This window comes from Paramisgurnus dabryanus, chromosome 3, assembly GCF_030506205.2.
Source record: "Paramisgurnus dabryanus chromosome 3, PD_genome_1.1, whole genome shotgun sequence".
Classification (NCBI taxonomy): domain Eukaryota; kingdom Metazoa; phylum Chordata; class Actinopteri; order Cypriniformes; family Cobitidae; genus Paramisgurnus; species Paramisgurnus dabryanus.
The window spans coordinates 43,519,482-43,539,952 of NC_133339.1; the positions used below are offsets into that span (position 1 = coordinate 43,519,482).

The 20,471-nt window shown below is 39.5% G+C and overlaps 2 protein-coding genes across 3 annotated transcripts in view; both read left to right on the forward strand.

Moving 5' to 3' along the window:
* LOC135744790 (immunoglobulin lambda-1 light chain-like) overlaps positions 1 to 19,672 on the forward strand; it is a 42,582-nt gene extending 22,910 nt beyond the window's left edge. Inside the window, exons 1-4 of one of the 2 annotated variants that reach the window (XM_073814074.1) lie at positions 16,841 to 16,922; positions 16,999 to 17,321; positions 17,899 to 17,932; positions 18,786 to 19,672. In XM_073814074.1, the coding sequence (XP_073670175.1) occupies positions 16,841 to 16,922; positions 16,999 to 17,321; positions 17,899 to 17,932; positions 18,786 to 19,105 (759 nt within the window). In that variant the 3' untranslated portion in view covers positions 19,106 to 19,672. Of the gene's footprint in view, positions 1 to 16,840; positions 16,923 to 16,998; positions 17,322 to 17,898; positions 17,933 to 18,785 lie in introns of those variants that run through there. The other variant, XM_073814075.1, reaches the window with a different exon arrangement.
* Positions 4,712 to 7,856, forward strand: LOC135744789 (uncharacterized). Its single transcript, XM_065263128.1, has 2 exons — positions 4,712 to 7,313; positions 7,696 to 7,856. The coding sequence occupies exon 1, from the start codon at positions 4,823 to 4,825 to the stop codon at positions 7,124 to 7,126; it is 2,304 nt and encodes a 767-aa protein (XP_065119200.1). The 5' UTR covers positions 4,712 to 4,822; the 3' UTR covers positions 7,127 to 7,313; positions 7,696 to 7,856.
* Positions 19,673 to 20,471: the final 799 nt, after the last annotated feature.

The window sequence follows — 20,471 nt, forward strand, 5'->3', positions numbered from 1 at the left end:
TTTGAATGGTTTTGATCCACTTCGAATGTTGACTAGTGTATATTTATAAACTTGAATGGATCAGGCAATTGGTTTCCTAAATGAAATGAGTTGCTTTCAGGGCATTATAACATTAACATACTGTTAAAATAGGAGAGTTGTAAATTAACGGAAGTAGAACTGTATTTTAACAGAGGCAGAACCGTAAAATAACATTATCTTGCTGGCAACCAAGCTGCCAGTTGATTACTGTTATTTAACGGCACAATTTTTTAGAGTGTAGGGTGTCTGAATGTCAGAAAGTCAATGTACTAACTGGGAACTAATGTTCTTTAGATGTTTCCTAGAGGGAACGTTTTTCAGTGTTGCACACCGGTAAAGACGGCTGTCAATCTTTATATATGCTGCTGTTAAGGTTCTGTAATGTGTACATATCATACAAGTAAGTTGAAGAGAGTTGTATGACATTACATGTTATGTTATATTTAGATTATGTCCATTGTAATGTTTATATTGATCAGTATAATCGGTTATTAGCGGCCGCAATTTTGCCGCGATGTTTCTGCTAAGTCATTATTGTAATGCTAGCGCTACATGTTACGGTCACAAACATGTTTAGTTATTTAATTTATACTATAAGCACCCATTACGTGTCCTTTAATGGTATTGTTGAGCATATTGTCTCAGGAACATTTCTGTTAAATATATTTGTGTTTATATATGTCTACTGATAATACTATTTGGTGTTATGGTTTATATTTTGTTAGGTAATATTAATCTGAGAATGGTTATTATTTGTAATTATGTTCTTTGTTTCTTTGTAGACCATTACATTACATTACATTGATATGAGCAGCATACACAGATGTTGGACCATCAATAAATGTCTCATTCTAAAGACTTTCCTCCTCTCCTGATTCTCTAACCGGAATCTGGTCCATATTTGGCCGCCTCAATCAGCTGTTATTAAAATGTAGTGAGGTTTGCTACATTAATTTGGTCCTTCGAGCCGGATTGAGAGCAACATCAAACCAGTATGGACCCAACAGTAAGTGACACAGAGACAATGCATAGACCTCGCCGTAAGACTAATTTGCCGTCTCACCTGGCCGATTATGAGGTTGATTACCCACCAGCAGCAGACCATCCTCCTAAAGCTTCATTGCCAGGTTCCAGTCAACCTAGAAGCAGCTCGAGGAAAACGTCTCATAGCGGTAACAGCTCTCATTCCCGGACCAGTAGGCGTTCTATTACCTCCACTGGCGTTTATCTTCCACCAGAACTCTCAAGTGTCCAGACCGCCGTTTTGGAGGAGAAGATTAAACAGAGACAGTTTGATAGTCTTAAGCAGCAAATACAGGAGGACTCACTCGCTGACATGGAATATCAGCGGCTGCAGACACAAGCTAAGGAAGCTCAGCGTGTTCAGGAGGAGGCTCTAGCAGCTAAGGAGGCTTTGTCCAAACACCTAGAGAGACAACGAAAACTGCAACAAGCAGAGACTGAATTAGAGGTAGCGAAGCTTGTATCTTCTATGCTTTCTATAGACTCTGGTTCAGCCACCCCGGTGCCTTCAAGCTCCTCAGCCAGCCCTTTACCTCCATCTCAATACAATCAGAGTAGTCCAGTCATGAGTCCATCACATAGCTCTTTGCAGCCCTTTCCTCAGTCATCAGTAATGACTTCAGCTATGCAGCCTTCCTCAGCTGATCAGATACTGCTGGATGATGACTCGCAGCCGTCACTAAGACCACCGGAGCAGACATTACCTACCACTGAATCCGTGAGTGTTTCCTTTCCTCCAGTGCTTCACTTACCACAATCAGTGTCAGTCTCTGCAGTATCTCAGACTCCCAACATAACTGCGCCATTACGCTCTGTGATGTCATCATCGTATGTGGTACCTCAACCTCTCTCAGTAGCCACTGTTATGTCCACTACTGCACACTCCTTGAGTATGAGCATGCCATCTGTGCCACAGCAGTCTACCACTGCTGCACTGCCGATGTCTACACGTCCATATGTGATACCGCAGACATTTCCCCCTCCAGTGACTACATATGCCCGTCAGCTGCAACCTCCATTTACCAGCCAGCAGGCATCAGTCAGGCCACCTAATTCTAGCTTTACTCAGCCACCCTCATTGCCGCATCTTCCCTATGCACATTCTGCATACCCTGATACAGAGTTACTGTTTGCTTCTGCTTATGGCATTCCACAACCTAAGCTACCAGTATTTGAAAGTGGTAATGAGAGTGACTTCGCCTTGTTAAAATTAGGACTGGACAATTTGTTAAGTAGTCACAGCTATCTTAGTGAGCAGTACAAATACCATGTCTTATTAAGCCATTTGAAACTTCCTAGTGCTCAGCAGCTGGCTAAAGCCTACATGTATCATTCACATCCATACTCTGCTGCGTTGCAGGCACTTCAGGACAAGTATGGACAGCCAAGACAACTTGTGCAGTCAGAGCTGGGTGCTATCATGAACAGTCCACCACTAAGACTGGGCGATGCTAATGCTTTTGATTCCTTTGCCTTATCGGTACAATCGATGGTAGGTATGCTGAGGACTCTTGAAGGCCAGAACGGTTATGAGCTTATGTGTGGCTCTCATGTGGATCGTCTGCTCAGCAAGTTGCCACCTGCCTATCGTGATGGCTTTGTTGAATACTGTCTAAGCAAAGGTATTCTCCAGACAGGCACAGACAAAACCTATACACTTCCAGATCTGGCTGTTTGGCTCGAGATTAAATCCCAAGCGAAGCGAATTTCCAGCCGAGCTGCAGCACTGTTCCATTGTGACACACCCAAGTCCTATGCTAAATCCACGACTTTCGCTCGTCCAAAAGAGAGATTTACACCTGTTCTCTTGACCAGTGAGAGAGGTACGAAGGGTCCTGATGCTGCAACACAGAAGTCTAGCTCAAAGTCAAAGCCCATGCCATATTGTCCTCATTGTGATAGTAGGGACCATTACCTAAATGCCTGTGAACAGTTTAAGAAACTTACTGCAGCTCAAGTTATCGCTTGGATTAAAGAGGGAAAGCGCTGCTGGAGGTGTGGTCGAAATCATGCAGTGGAGGTCTGCAACCTCAAGCGTCCATGTGGTGTTTGTAAAGAGTTACATCTCACCGTTCTGCATGATTCTGTCAATGATACTTCCAGGGCCGTGCTCATGGTCAGTCTGCCACCAACCAGAATATACTTTGACCGTCCTAACCGTTCACCCAAGGTTATGTTGAAAGTAGTCAAAGTCCTTCTTCACAATGGTCGACGAACTATGGAAACCCACGCAGTTCTTGATGACGGGTCTGAGAGAACGATAGTGCTTCAGCCAGTAATGGAGCAGCTCAAGTTAACTGGTACTCCAGAATTGCTCCCATTGCAGACAATTCACCAGTGTCACACAGAACTTAACGGGTCATCTGTGTCTTTTGAGGTGTCATCAGTATCCAAGCCAATGAAGAAATTTGCTATACATAATGCATTCACTGCCACCGGTTTGTGTCTAGCAGAGCACAACTACCCAGTGGCTGCTCTCCAGAAGGCTTATCGACACCTAAAGGACCTTCCCCTGCCTCCTATGGACAAAGTGAAACCGCTGCTTCTTATCGGGTCTGACATGCCGCATCTCCTGACACCAGTTCAGCCCATTTGTAAAGGCCCCATAGGAGGACCCATTGCTGTTCATACACCGTTAGGATGGTCTCTCCAAGGCCCGATGAGTCCCATGCAGCCCTCACGTGGAAGTCAGCAGTGTCTTCACATTACGACAGTTCCAAATCGTGACGATCTGATCCAGCATGTGGAAAGACTCTGGCAAGTTGACACTCTTCCATACAATACCAAGATGGTTACAAGGTCCAAACAGGACAAAGAGGCTTACACTTTACTGCAGAATGCTACCATCAGTGTGACAGTGGATGGTATGCAACGTTATGCTACACCACTGCTGAGACGAACCCCCCTAAACTTACTCCATGCAGATAAAACCGCTGTTCTTCCTAGTTTACGCCGTATTGAACGCAGACTGGCACGGGATCCTGAGAAGGCTAAAGTTTACTGCAATGAGATCACTAAGTTGGAGTCAGCCGGGTATGTGTCTAAGATAACTGCAGAGGAAGCAGACCAAAGTGCAGAGTCTTGGTTCATTCCGCACCACATGGTGCAACACAATGGTAAAGACAGAATTGTCTTCAACTGCTCCTTCCAACATCAGGGACAGTCCTTAAATGAACAGCTGCTACCAGGACCAACGTTGGGACCATCCTTACTAGGTGTCCTCCTGAGATTTCGCCAACACACCGTTGCTATCAGTGGGGACATCAAAGGTATGTTCCACCAAGTCCGTTTGCTGCCTGGGGACAAATCCGTATTGCGTTTCCTTTGGAGAGACATGTGCAGGGAGGCAGAACCTGATATATATGAGTGGCAGGTTCTTCCGTTCGGCACCACCTGCAGCCCCTGTTGCGCAATTCATGCCCTTCAACATCACGTCCAAGCACATAAAGATGCTATGGCCAACTTAGTGGATATTGTGGAGCATTCATTCTACGTCGATAACTGCCTTCACAGTGTACCATCGACAAGTGAAGCTAAAGAGATAGTGGATGGGTTGCGCCAACTCCTTTCTGAAGGGGGCTTTGAGATTAGACAGTGGGCGTGCAATGTGCCAACGGTAACCCAACACCTACCTCCAGAAGCCAGGTCAGCGAATAACGAACGTTGGTTAGCCCAAAGCAGTACTGACCTTCAGGAACTCACTCTTGGTCTGCGGTGGAATTGCATAAGTGACACCTTGGGGTACAATTTACGTTCTGTGGAAACTGTTGAGCCTACCATGAGGAACATATATAAAACTTTGGCCAGTCAGTATGACCCTTTGGGGTTCATTACCCCTTTCACTACAAGGGCCAAGGTTATTATCCAAGACCTCTGGAAGCACAACCTCGGTTGGGACGACCCCATAGAACCATTACCTTTGAGAGAGAAGTGGCTTACCTGGGTAGGAGAACTCCCAACTCTTGCAAAGCTTCAGTTCCCTCGAGCATACACCCCAGTCTCAGCTGACCACCCTTCTGTCACCCGAGAGCTTCATGTCTTTAGTGATGCGTCGGAAAGGGCATACGGTTCGGTGGCATACTTACGCACCACAGACCATCAAGGACAAGTTATTCTTACCTTCGTCTTAGCCAGGTCTAGAGTGGCACCTCGAAAATGCCTGTCTATGCCTCGTTTGGAGCTGTGTGCTGCCCTTACCGGTGCACAGTTGGCGAAGGTGCTCCAAACAGAGTTGACCCTACCCATCCATAAGGTCACTTTCTGGTCTGACTCTACCACTGTGTTGTACTGGTTGACATCCGAATCTTGCCACTACAAAGTGTTTGTAGGAACGCGCGTCGCAGAGATCCAGACTCTAACAGAGATGGCTGAATGGAGGTACGTGGATTCGCGTAACAACCCTGCCGACCACATTACACGGGGTCTTACACTTACCGACTTAGCAGGCCCACATCAGTGGAGCTCCGGTCCAGCCTTCCTTGTTCAGCCGTCTGACCAATGGCCATCAATGCCTAAATGTGAATGTGAACCTGACAGCAGTGAACTAAAGAAATCTGTCTTTGTGGGATCTGTTTCAGCACCTAATAGTTCGCTTCCTTCAGATCCAAGCCAATTCCACACATGGCAAGAGCTCGTTAAGGCCACAGTCAGATCCCTGCATGGGGCGGCTAGCACCAACACTGACTCTTCTATGGAGGCTTCCGAATATATTAAAGCGGAAAGGCTGCTTCTGTCACAAGCTCAAATAGACTCCTTTCCTATTGAGGTTAGAGCTTTGAAGGCTGGACATCCTATTCCACATAACAGTCGCTTAGGCTCACTTGCCCCTGAATATGATGATGCCACTGGTCTTGTTAGAGTCGGTGGACGGCTACGACGTGCTAGCGAACTTGATTTAGAGGCCATACACCCAATTGTGTTAGACCCTAGCCATCATATCACTAAGTTGCTGATAAAGGAGACAGATCAACGACTCCTTCACCCTGGCTCAGAAAGGGTTCTAGCAGAACTGCGCCGACAGTATTGGGTACTTCGAGGCCGAGAAGCAGTTCGTAAACACCAGCATACTTGTCGAGACTGTCAGTTGTGGCGGGCCAAGCCTCAAACCCCACGTTTGGCGGATCTACCCCCCTGCAGGTTAAATCTGTACAAGCCACCTTTTTATTCTACTGGTGTAGACTGCTTTGGTCCATTCGCAGTCAAAATTGGACGCCGCCAAGAGAAAAGGTGGGGGATTATCTACAAATGTCTAACGACACGGTGTGTGCATCTGGATCTATTGGAGCATATGGACAGTGATGCTTTTCTGCTCTCTCTGCGGCGTTTCATAGCCCGCCGTGGCAAGCCTATGGAACTGTTGTGCGACAATGGCACCAACTTCGTTGGAGGTGATCGGGAGTTAAGGGAGTCCTTTGAGTCTATGTCTGCAACACTACAGGAACAGCTAGCAGAGCAGAAAATCCGATTTCGCCATAACCCACCGATTGCTCCTCACTTTGGGGGTACCTGGGAGCGCGAGATAAAATCAGTTAAAGCAGCACTACGTGTGATCCTCCGAGAGCAGTCCGTGCCGGAACCAGTACTTCAGACCCTACTGGTAGAAGTTGAAGGCATCTTGAACTCCAAGCCACTCGGTTACGTATCCTCGGATATTGCTGACGTAGACCCTGTGACTCCGAACTTACTACTTATGGGTCGTCGAGATGCGTCTCTACCTCAGGTTTTGTATGACCCTAACAACCTGCTTGGAAGACGGAGATGGCGTCATAGCCAGGTGCTGGCTGATTGTTTCTGGGCTGCCTTTATTCGTCAATACCTCCCAGGTATGCAGGGACGTCCCAAGTGGAAGACAGATGGCATAGAACTGAAAGTAGGGCAAGTCGTACTTGTTGTCGACCCATCGCTTCCACGTTCACTCTGGCCTGTAGGAACAGTTACAGAGACCTTACCTGGAGCTGATGGTAGAATCCGTATTGCCAGGGTCAATGTTAAGGACAAAGTTTATACTCGCCCAGTTGTGCGATTAATCCCTCTGCCTCACCTTGAGGAAAATGACATGAGCTCCACCAACAGACTTTCTTAGAGTGTTCAATTATCTTGACAGATAATTGGGGGCGGCTGTGTCAGAAAGTCAATGTACTAACTGGGAACTAATGTTCTTTAGATGTTTCCTAGAGGGAACGTTTTTCAGTGTTGCACACCGGTAAAGACGGCTGTCAATCTTTATATATGCTGCTGTTAAGGTTCTGTAATGTGTACATATCATACAAGTAAGTTGAAGAGAGTTGTATGACATTACATGTTATGTTATATTTAGATTATGTCCATTGTAATGTTTATATTGATCAGTATAATCGGTTATTAGCGGCCGCAATTTTGCCGCGATGTTTCTGCTAAGTCATTATTGTAATGCTAGCGCTACATGTTACGGTCACAAACATGTTTAGTTATTTAATTTATACTATAAGCACCCATTACGTGTCCTTTAATGGTATTGTTGAGCATATTGTCTCAGGAACATTTCTGTTAAATATATTTGTGTTTATATATGTCTACTGATAATACTATTTGGTGTTATGGTTTATATTTTGTTAGGTAATATTAATCTGAGAATGGTTATTATTTGTAATTATGTTCTTTGTTTCTTTGTAGACCATTACATTACATTACATTGATATGAGCAGCATACACAGATGTTGGACCATCAATAAATGTCTCATTCTAAAGACTTTCCTCCTCTCCTGATTCTCTAACCGGAATCTGGTCCATATTTGGCCGCCTCAATCAGCTGTTATTAAAATGTAGTGAGGTTTGCTACACTGAATCTTTGCACGAGTTGTGCGACGCAGTCGGAGCCCTCTGCGGTGAATTCTTCACCCGTAAAAGTGATGGCGCAAACAAAGTTTGCAACATGCTTCCCACCCTCGTAACGCGTCTCAAAATCATAGAAGATGTACTTCTCACTGGGTGTCTCGAGCCTTAAGGGCTGAATAAAACATTGATGAGGTGCATCGGGTATCATCTCCATGCCACAATGCAAACACTTCTCCGGTTTGCATTTGTGCGGTTTTGGTTTGTTACCGCTAATGTAATAGCGTCGATTACATGTTGGACAGTATTTGGTCACGTCGCACTGGGCAAACTGGTGACTCAGTGGAGGTTTTTTATGCATTTCATAACAATATTCTGATTTGCAATACCTCAAACAATCAGCACAGTGTATCGTCTTCGCCGTGTGTTTGTAACAGTCGGGTGCATTGCATATGTCACATGCGTATCTGCATTTATGATCTCTTTTATTAGAAAACCCCGCGTAGCAATAGTCGCAGACGTAATCGCATCCAATAAACGCTGTCAATCTTTTTATCATGAAGTAATGACTATCTGACAGATAGAGAAAGACCGTCTTGTAGTGGGGCTTATTTTTTGTCATGTACTTTTCCAAAGCACCCGTGCTTGATCTGTGGAAAACTACAATTTTGATGTTTAACAATCTCTCAAACAATGCGACGTCATTAAACCGTATCATGTCTTGGATTGAAAATCCAGCCTTCTTTTGAATGTCAGCAGCTATGGGTATTAATTCGGGGTCTGTTTTTTGGGGGTTCAAAAAGTGTGCCAGACAAAGTGCGAAGCATAGCTTGTCGGACATATTTGTAGGGCAAAAAAGATTCATTCTATTTCTTTTTATAACCTCATTGTGTGCTAGATCGCGGAATTTTCTGCGAGCACCACCACCGCCGTTTTTGCTTCTGACAATAGACACGTTTAACAGCAGATTGTCATCAACGCGCACGGCCCTGTTGCTTTGCATGACTCTTTCAAGCTGGTCTGACAGCGCGGAGACGCTATAATCGTTGGCGGGCGTAAGCATCGCATTTATATCCGACATTAATGACTCTCCGCGTAATAAAACATTTATAATACCCCCATCACCACCTAATATTCTAGATAGAGAGACTATTTCATTCAGAACACCATCCAAAAATAGCACGTACGATGCCATATCTGTAGAAGCTACTGCCCTCAGATTTAAACTCCTAAGTATTTCCACACTGTTAAATCTTGTACGAGGAACGACGGTATAACCATTAAATTCACCCCCGTCTCTCACAAGCCTCTCAACGTCTTCGGACGTTAGACCCATATCAGCCATTTCAGAATTGTGGTGGGGGTCGGCCGACCCATGGCGTCAATATTTGACGACACTTGACCATGCGTCAATATGTTGACGCGGAGGGTATACCTTTCGCGTCACTTTTTGACGAACTGGGGACTTCAATACTATCAGGTACGCGAAATTCTCTTTCCTATTTTCTTACCATTTTCTACCATTTTCGCGTCGGTTTAGGGTTAGATTTACATAATGACATCCCTACCCAAACCTATCCCTAACCCCAATGTCAGTTGACAACTGTTTAATTTCGCGTACCTAATAGTATTGAAGTCCCCAGTTCGTCAAAAAGTGACGCGAAAGGTATACCCTCCGCGTCAACATATTGACGCATGGTCAAGTGTCGTCAAATATTGACGCCATGGGTGTGAGACTGTGTTGGTTGAACATGTAAATTCTCGGATGCCCCGTCGTTTAGATCAACGACTGGAGCCTCTGGTTCAATTTGATTATTGATAAATCCAGCTTCTGGAACCTCAAAAACTTGATGCATATTTAAAACATCAGGATCTAAGACCATACTCGGCTCTGGAGGGGGCTGTGAAAGGGGATCGAGCATACTTATCAATTCTGCGAATTCAGCTGAATTACGTTGATTTCCATTCATGGCTCTGACAGTTTCTATCAGTATTTGCATTTCCAATTCGTAATCAAATATACCAAGCGGGGGTTCATTGCGCCTTATAATTTTATTCGCATGACTACAACCAGAGTCCGAATTACGTTTTTGGGCCATTTCTAACACAATATTCGGAAACACCGCGAAACCCCAAAATATACAAATAATCAAACAATGTAAACACAATAAAACTAAACCAAAAAACAAACAATATAGTTAAATCAATGAAAAACTCTAAACCAAAATGAGTATAAAAACGGATTATATGAGCGATGAAAACTAAACCAAAAATATAACAAGAACACAAGTTTAAAATATCAGTAAAACAATATATTTAAAACAAATGAAAAAACTCTAAGCCAAAATGCGTATAAAAACGGATTATATAAACGATGAAAAATAAAAGGTATTAAGAAAGCAAGTTTAAAACAACAGTAAAACAATATATTTAAAACAATGAAAAAACTCTAAGCCAAAATGAGTATAAAAACGGATTATATAAACGATGAAAAAAATAAATGTATTTAGACACTTACCCTTGTGATTTTAAAAAGCGACCAGCTCTGTGGACAAATCAGACACAGGTATCCAATATCCGAAATGTTTTAAATCCAATATGTCACAAAATGTTTAAAATGTCACAGACAAATCCAAAAAGTCTCTGATTTTTCTCTTTTTTAAAGATACGTCCAAAGTGTTGTGGTCTGTATCCTAACCTGTAAACAGATAAAAACAAGTTATTAGGACAAATATCTAAATAAAACAACTTTTTTCTTATGCAATATAAACGTACCGTGGATATCCGCTATTTTGCAATAGTACACACAACGTTCGCTTTGCAGCTGATATCCAAACCTTTAAAACAGATAACACATAATATTAGAAAATATTAAAACAAACCAGTTTGTTTAAATCTATTGTAACAGGATTATATAAATACACACCGCACAACACGATCCACTCGGCGTCTCTTTTGTTCCAAGATTTCCTTGTTACGCTGCTAGTGGTTCTAGTCTCGGGCTGACTTTTTTGGTCATGCCACTCTTCTCCGCGATTTACCAGGAATAGCTAATACCAGTTTAGACAATTTCGCTGCAATACCAGAGATCGAATTTTTAGTTTTTAAATAAAGCAGACAAAATACTGGAACGAACACAGCGAAACACATACATACCAATAGACTTGAGTATAACAGCTCTGCTCCATCCAAACTGATCACGGAGATCTCTTGTCGCTCCCCAATAAAGGCTCGGTCATAAACTTTCAAAGATTACATCACACGACCCCCACACAAACACCCAGCAGTGTGACACGCAGTGGTGAGACTCGCACGGGTCGAAAAGGGAGGGGTGATAGACAGCAAATGTCACAAACACGAGCCGTCATGTTTAATGACAGCATACGCGTGACATAAAACACACTCAGGAAAAACAATCACTCTAAATGACCGGCAATAAATCCATTAAATACTCTCTGTCTAAAGTTGACAACTTGTACAGATTTTGATTGATGGGCCCCGACCCCCTGTCAAAGGGTCATAAAAACGACCTGTCAGACAGCAACTGTCACCGGGTGGGGGAGGGGGTCATAAAAGTTTGACGAATGCTCCCCCGTTACAACTACTGACATTTATAATAATACAATCTTGGGGAAAAATCACAGACTTCACTAAAGGTTTTCGGGCAGCTGAACACTCTTGCTGTCGTTTTAACAACAATCAATGGAGGGCTCTTTGGAAGCGTTGATGTGTTTTGGTTGCTATAATACAAACATTGTATTGTCGATGAAAACAACTACTGTCTTATAAGTATCTGATTATGCAGATCATTTGTTAAATCAATGCATATTATTGTGGTAACACAGGCTGTTATATAATTGACCATCTACATTAATTTTTATGTTGTTGTTCTGGAGTAAAGGTAGGATGTTCTTGTTGGTCGTGTAGTATTGGTTTTGCCTCTGCTCCATTATGATTGGACGGCAGGATTAAAAGTGACTTTTCCGAGCACCACGTTTTGATAAATAAAAATATTATGACCAGATTAACAATTGTTTACAAAGTAATGTTTTAAAATGTACATAAATGTATATATTTGTTTTCGAATATTATTTGTTTTGTAAAAATACTTTTAGCCAATGCAGCAAACTCTGTCTGTGCTAATGCTAAAAGCAGAAGTGACTGTGAACAGTGAGGAGGATTTTGTCATGATGTGAATCACTGTGATACGCCCTCATTAGTAGAGCCGTCCCATGTCTGACAATAATACACAGCTGAATCTCTCACATCTACATTATTGATGATTAAACTACAGGGAGTGCAGAATTATTAGGCAAGTTGTATTTTTGAGGATTACTTTTGTTGTTGTACAACTACAGTGCTCTTGGTCAATTCAAAATGTTAACAAACCCTCAAACCTGAACATTTAAGTAGTAAAAGTGAAATTTTGTCTGTCTTAAGAGAATATTTCTATGTACATCATTATTAGGCAACTATTAGTGTGCAGAATTATTAGGCAACTAAATGAAAAACAAAGATTTTACCATCTCACTTGTTTTTTTTCACCTGTTAAAGTGAGAATAATAAACAAACTCTACATTTACAAAAAATAATAAAACAATAAAAAATAAAAAAATATATAAACTCAGTGACCAATATAGCCACCCTTCTTTTCGATAACAGTCAAAAGCCTTCCATTCACGGATTCAGTCAGTTTCTTGATCTGGTCTGAATCAACATTTTGTGCAGACTCAACCAGCCTCCCAGACACTGTTCAGAGAGGTGTACGGTTTACCTTCACTGTAAATGTCCTGCTTAAGAAGGGCTCAAAAGTTCTCAATAGGGTTTAAGTCAGGTGAAGAAGGGGGCCATGTCATTAGTTTTTCATCTCTAAGGCCTTTACTGGCCAGTCATGCATGTGATGAAGCGTTGTCTTGCATAAAAAAGTCTTATTGAAAGATGCAGATTTTTTCCTGTACCACTGCTTGAAGAAAGTGTCTTCTAAAATTGACAGTAGGTCTGAGAGTTGTTTTTTATTTCCATTTTTTAACCCAAAAAGGTCCAACAAGCTCATCTTTAATAATACTTGTCTGTGCCTGCCTGCCTGGAATGTAGAAGACACTTTCTTCAAGCAGTGGTACAGGAAAAATCTGCATCTTTCAAGAAGACTTTTGGTAACACTTTATTTTACGACCCGCAAACTACCGCGTAATTAAACCGAATTTACAGCGTACCTATTTGTAACAACAGAGTACCTCTACAGTACGTAGTTGTAGTTATAAGGGAACAATATTTTAAGTTTGGGGTAATAAGGGGTAAGAATATATGGAAAATTATTCTCTAAGTATTTCATAACTACAGGGTACCTATTGTAATATTACGTGGTATGTATGACTTACGTCTATGGGTAATATGGTCTATGTGTAATATGTTTTTTTTTTTCATATTTGCTACTTACCTGATGAAGTGTTTTGTATAGCCTACAGTTGATGTCTACAAGCCACGTCGGCAAATAAAATATAACACACAATAAAAATAATAGCAACTTGTACCTCTTTGATCTGTATAGGTATACAGGAGTTACAAGGTAACTCTTATATTTGCGGGCTGTAAATTAAAGTGGGGCTTATTCCCCGATTGTTCGTTGTATGCAGCCCCGCCGCTCCCATAACGCGCATCACGCGCTGTGCGTGGGGCACCACGTGCTGAGAGGGCACCAAAAATAATAGCCTAATGAAAAAAAAAATATAATGCTGAAATTATTTCATTACCCTATAGAAATATTATTAGGCACTTTTTATCCATGTATATATGTTACAAAAAAAAAGGGGGAACGAGATAATTTAATTGCTCTAGTCTAGAAAGTATGCCCCCCAGCCTTTGATGGTCCGTGCCGGTTGATCGCGCGGGCGCCTGACTAAGTTTGACAGAGGCCGTTGCTCAATCCGAAGGCTGCAGCCTGCAGAGGTCACATATCTAAGCGCATACGTCATCAAACGTTCTTATTTGGTAATATTAACGATTATAAAGTTGACTATTATTCTTAGTTAATCTTAAATTGTTGTAATATGCTTATGACTTGCTAATGTAATGTTCAGTTACCTGAAATAAACCAGGCTTGATGACGTATGCAGCCTGCATATGCGACCTCGCGCAGGATGCAGCCTTCGGATTGAGAAACGGACAAGTAGGCAACTTTTGGAAATGGCCCCGAAAACACAGCAGGAGTCAGGATCGGAAAAAATAAAAAAAGAAGAAACTGCGGGATGATGCCCGTGCATCACTTGCAGGTAAGTCCATCATGTTTAATCATTCCTAAATAAGGGAAATGCGCATGGGCTGCAGCTGCTGCTAATCGTAATGCGCCTCGAACTTGCTGTGATGACAAACTATGTTGTTATAATTTATAATCTCAGTGCAAGCTAAATTGAGAAACATTACTGTAAAACATTACCTATGCATATGCATTTTACAAATAACTGACGCAGCTGTTACTTTCTTTACTACGTTTCTTTAGATATTGGGCAGTAGTTTATTTTGTGGTTTATTTTGACGTGATGGTGGCTAATACTTTCTCAGTAAAAGTTAACGTTAGCAGTCAGTGCACATGCTAGGCTAACAATTCCTGACTGTTAAATATATATAAATATAAAACGTCATTATATGATATGAAGCAAACATTACTGTGACACTTAGTTCTCTGAATCATTGTTTTATTTAAGAATATTGAGTGTTCTTGTTTACTTATTGATGTTTATTTAATGTAATTTATTTAAAGTGACATTGTGCATGGGAAAAACATGTCTGGATTATTTTGATAATGTAAGTTTGGTAATTTTTTCTATTTTGCTATTTTATAAAAGTTTGCACTTTCAAATGTGTAATGTGTGTTGGCTAAAGCTGTAAAGATTTTACTTTCTGCTATTATGATATATGTTTGGCAATAAAACAATTAAACTGGCAAAAACAAACTCAGGGTCGGGGTGGGGGGCATTAAAAAGGAATTATGCTTAGGGCACAAAAATGGCTAGCAGCGGCACTGGGTGTATGTACCAGGTAACTCACATATTTGCGGGCTGTAAACTAAAGTGGTGCTTTGTTCACCTCTTGTTATAGGGTAAATACCATAAACATACAGAATATTGTTATTTTTATTTTAAAACAACTTATTTCAAAACATCTTTAAAACACTATAATTAAGCCAACACTTAATGTTAATTATCACATAACTTTTATTTAAAATAAAAAGTCATGACAATTTTTCATTGTTTTTGCGGCTTGGCTTCCTCTGTTGGTGTTCTTGTCCACTCGGATGATGAGTTGATGTCGTCTCACAAATGCTGTTCTGCATAAAAAACATAAATAAAAGCCTTCAGTAAATGTTTCTTCACTGTGCCTTGACAGAAACAGAGTTTTCTAAGCCAGTTATTTATAAATTTTAGGCTTACTTATGTGCTAGCTAACCTGCTACCGTTAGCTAGCAACTTTCTTGAAAAACATTGTTTGAAATGCGTGAGTCATGTATTAACAAAACCAGTCACCTTATCCAACATGCGGATCCTGCTGACATCACTCGCAGCCGTACTCCACACTGTAGAACGTTTTTAAAACCTCTTAAAGAAATTTCACCTCAGGATCGCGTTCCAGCAAACCTCCTGCAGACGGGTGCGCGCTCTACACCTGCGCAGTAGCCTACGCATGTAGTCGTCTTTTGCTTTAGCGGGAGCTGATATCTGCTGTTGTTTCATTCTGGTTTGCCATTGCATAAATTATATTTGGCTAAAATACTTGTGTTTACAGTAAATAAATTGCAAAGCACCACTTCAAATATGTCCGCAAATGTAGGAGTTTCCTGGTAAATAGGGAATAAGTTGCTATTTTTATTGTACTTACCTTAAAAAAAAGATAACCACATTAAATCAGCTGGACTTTTGTTATTAAAAGCAAGTAATATAGGCTACTAAAATAAAAGTGATATGCTGTTATATTTATTTGCCGATGTGGCTCGTAGACATTGACTGTATACAACATTCAGTAGTCAATATGAAAAATTCACAATAAAAAATAAATAAAACATAATTTCCCCATAGACTTGACTAAGTCATACATACCACGTAATATTACAATAGGTACCCTGTTGTTATAAAATACTTAGAGTATAAATAATTTATAATTCTTCATATTATTACCCCCTTATTACCCCAAACTTAAAATATTATTCCCTTATACCTACAGGTTACCTACCCTGTTGTTACAAATAGGTACGCTGTAAATTCGGTTTAATTACGCGGTATTTTGCGGGTCGTAAAATAAAGTGTTACCAGACTTTTTTATGCAAGACAACGCTCCATCACATACATCAAAGTACTCCACTGCATGACTGGCGCTCCCTGTATAATCTGATTTAGATGAATGTGTTGATGTGAATTTAGGAGCAGAGAAACCAGATCCATAGGTAGGAGAACTGTTTGGATGATAAAAAACAAGACAAAGTGTGGCACAGCTCCAGTAGTCTGTTTATACCATCGAGCAGCACTATCAGTAACAGTGTCCAGATTACAGTCCAGTGTTGCCGTCTGTCCTTTATTTACTGTGAGAACTGCAGGATTTTGCGTCACTACAATGACACCACCGACACCTGAAAACACAAACACAGTTAAAGACTTTAATTACAATGACCTGAAACACATGCAAAAATCTCAACATCAGGAGGTTCATACAAATCCAAGCAGTGAAGAGAAGGAAGAGTTTGATGAGCATGTTTGTAGATGCAGATCGGTCTGTTCTCAGAGATCAGTGAGAGATTATACACTAGATTGAGTTTGTGGGAGGAGCAGCATTTGATATTTTACATAACATTTATTTGAAGATTGATTTTTGCAGGCAGACTGATGAAACTCTTTTGCTCTCTAGTAGGAAGTGAAGGTGATTGGCTGAATTTTAATGAACTTCCTTCTTTCAGAGTTTTTCTTCCTCAAAATCTCTATATGAGAATCAAATTGTCTTCATGTCTTCACTAAACTCAAACAGCTCCACAAACACAGACAAGATGCTGATAATATTCATCAATCTCTTCACTCTTCTCTCATGTAAGTTACACATTTCACTCTTAACATATTGATGTCATGGACATGAAATGAAGGATTTTCTCATTTGTTATTTCAGGTGTCAGTTCAGCTAAAGTTCTAACACAAAAACCCTCAGTACTGACAGAAGAAAAAGGAAAATCTGTGACTATGGACTGTAATGTAGCAGTGGATTATGCCCATGTTTCTTGGTATAAACAGCTTCCAAATGCAGCTCCTCAGTTTGTGTTGAGATACCATCATGGTGCTAGCTCTCCTGACCTGTATGGTGACAGTTTTTCATCCAGCCGTTTTACATCTAAAGCTCAGTCAAAGATTGACTATCAGCTGATCATCAATAATGTAGATGTGAGAGATTCAGCTGTGTATTACTGTGCAACATGGGACAGCTCTAATGAGGGCGTATCACAGTGATTCACATCATGACAAAAACCTCCTCACTGTTCACAGTCACTTCTGAGAGCTGAATGACATTATTATTACTGTTCAAAACACTTGAATAAAATATTATTTAGAAAGCATCAGTATTATTTAAAGCTGTTTTTTTGTTTTATATACTTTTATTAAATATTACAGATGATTATTTAACAATAGGCTATTATTGGAAATATGTGAAGGTTGACTGGAAAAATAAGGAAATCATAAACAAAAATCAAATCGCAATAATATAAAAAGTGAATTCATGACTTTAAATCCAAATCACTGTTTCTTTATAGCGTTGTTGATTTATAATAAACTCACTGAAGAAGTTTACTGATGTGACTCTGGATTATAAATAATGTAAATAATGTCAACAGTTTGTGTTGAGTTTCAATGATTATAAAACAAGTGTTTAAATCACAAGTATGTTAAAATAATATAAAATAACTAAAGGAGACAGAGATGAGTTGAAGTTGAGTGACTGTTTCACTTCTGTTTGTATCACATCAGAGACTGAGGAGGTTTTTGTACGACTGAAGATCTGAAATCTATCACTGTGGTATTCGGACAAGGAACAAAACTCATTGTGACCGGTAAGTCATCTTTCTACTCACATACTAAACTGTGTTTATATGTATTTAAATAGATGTAGACACATTTTCATAAAATAAAGTAATTTTTATCTGTTTTTGGTGAAATACATTTTTGGAGTAACATTTTACTGCTTATTCAACACTTAAAAAGCCTTCATGTGCATTTTTACCTGAATTTATGCTTTATAAATCCAGTATTCATGTATTTTTGTAACTTAAAGGTGTTTTTTAACAGCACACAAATTTATCTGCTTTACATTTAGGGACACTGTAAAATATGACAGCATTTTTGTCAAATCAATACATATTTTTATGTTAATTTAACTTAAATTTTAACTTGAATTTATAAATTATGTCAACATTTTAAGCCAGAACTTAGAAAAGTAGGTTGAATTGACCAAGTTGTTTTAACTTCGTACTGCATTTTTTTTCAACGCAGTGTTCAATGATAGTTAAAGTTTTGTTCAACTTAATCAACTGTTAAACATCAATGTTAATAACAAAAATTATGATTGCATTAATTTACAGTTCCAGTTCTTTAGAAATAAACCTTTACAAAACAAACTTACCTGTTTAAATAAGTCAAGTACAAGATCAATAATAAATTTGGATTGAGATGGATTTACTTAAATTTACGCTTTTTCATTACAAACATTTTGAGGCTTTCAAACGCAGTTATTAAATATTGTTTTCAGATTATAGTAGTAAATTTATCAATTAAACTTGATCTTTAATCTTTAGAGACTCTAATGTTGTGAAATATACAGTAAAATGTTAAACAGCTTAAACACTTCTTATTCTGTGATAAATTGCATTTATTTCTTCATCTTTCTTCATGATTTGTGTTGTGTAGATTCAGGTGTTTCTCCTCCTGTTGTGAAGATTTTCCCTCCATCCATTGAAGATGTGAGCTCCAGTAAAGTGACTCTGGTGTGTTTGATCAATGACATGTCTGTGGGATTTGCTGATGTGAGTTGGTTTGTGAATGGAAACTCAGTTACTGATGGCGTCTTCACCGGATCTGCTGAACAGCAGCCGAATGAGAAATTCAAGTTGAGCAGTTATTTAACCATCGAGAGATCAGAGTGGGAGAAAGACAAAGATCTCACATGTAAAGTGACTGCTGCTGGAAAGATCACAAACACAAAGATCAAGAAATCTCAATGCAATTAATAAATGCAAAGATTATTGTGTGTTTGTTTTCATAAAAGCATTTATTAATATTTCCTGCAATAAATAAAGATTATAAAAACAATTAAATGTTTAAGTATGAGATTTAATTACTGCAAACATTTCAGCTTTTGATTTTATTGTAATTTTTATTTCGATTCTTAATAAATTTGAATAAACTTCATGATAATCAAACAAACTGTTATTTTAATCTTATTGATTTTGGGGGAAACTGATAAAATTGTGAAATATTAATGACTTAAGCCTAAAAGAAAGAATTAACCATTTCAGTGTGAATATACAGAAATCTCTATCATTAATATATTGCTTATCTGTTTCTTGCATTTTTAAATGAATGAATAAGAGAAGAGTAAACTGTAGTTAACAGAACTGAATTTCAAATGAAGTCTCATGATCAGAAAAGAAACTATAAAGAGTTCATGAAAGATTTTTAATTTATTGAATTATTCAAAAGAAGTTTAGTTACAATGAAAACATCATGAAAAAGTTTTGGGTGTAAATATCTTGAATATTATTGAGAATTAAGATGAATAAAGTCATTAAAGTTCATCAGGCAGTGTTGAAGTTTCTCTTCTTGTAGATTCAGTGAAGTGTGGAGATTTTTGAAGAAGTTTTGCTCTGACACACAGGAAACACCTGCTGTTATAACACTCATTTATTTTAACTACATATGTAAATACTTTATATCATCTATTATCTTTATTATCACTTGATGTTTATCCAACCAGTGAAGATCATTCAGATAAACTTTATTGTTGTTTATGATGTTGTCTTTCCATCATATTCTACATGAAAATACAGAATAATACAATCTAAAGATTTTTATGATCTTAATAAAAGTTAAGATTGATTAATTCATAGCCTATAGTGGATGCAGCTGTATTTTGCATTTATATATTCTGATCATATATCTGGTATTTTGGTGTTTGTAATTAACAATCATTGTACATAATGAAATAAATGAAATATAACCTGACTTTAATCTATAGTAAACTCAAATGACACACAAGATGTTATGTTAAGATCTCAAGAGACAGTTATGATCCTTACACACTTCAGTCTGTTAGATTCATCTGCTCAGTACACACTTGATGTAAACTGTGAAGTTTCTCACTCAAGATGAAAACAAACCGACTCAAACCCACCCAGCTAAAGCTTCACATGACAAACATCTAAACAACATTAAGATTTCCAGACCTCTAGCCAACAAGGAGTGAAGGGGTGGGCAGCAGGGTGGGACAGGACAGGATCATCTCAAATACTCACAGTAACAGGGTGAGTGAGTTCAAGGGTGAGGATATGGGTGACAGCTCCACAGTAAAGTCTATAATCCAGCGCTCCTCAGCTT

What these genes read in the sequence shown, in the direction of transcription:
- LOC135744789 (XM_065263128.1), top strand. Translation starts at nt 4,823, where the DNA reads ATGAGGAACATATATAAAACTTTGGCCAGTCAGTATGACCCTTTGGGG.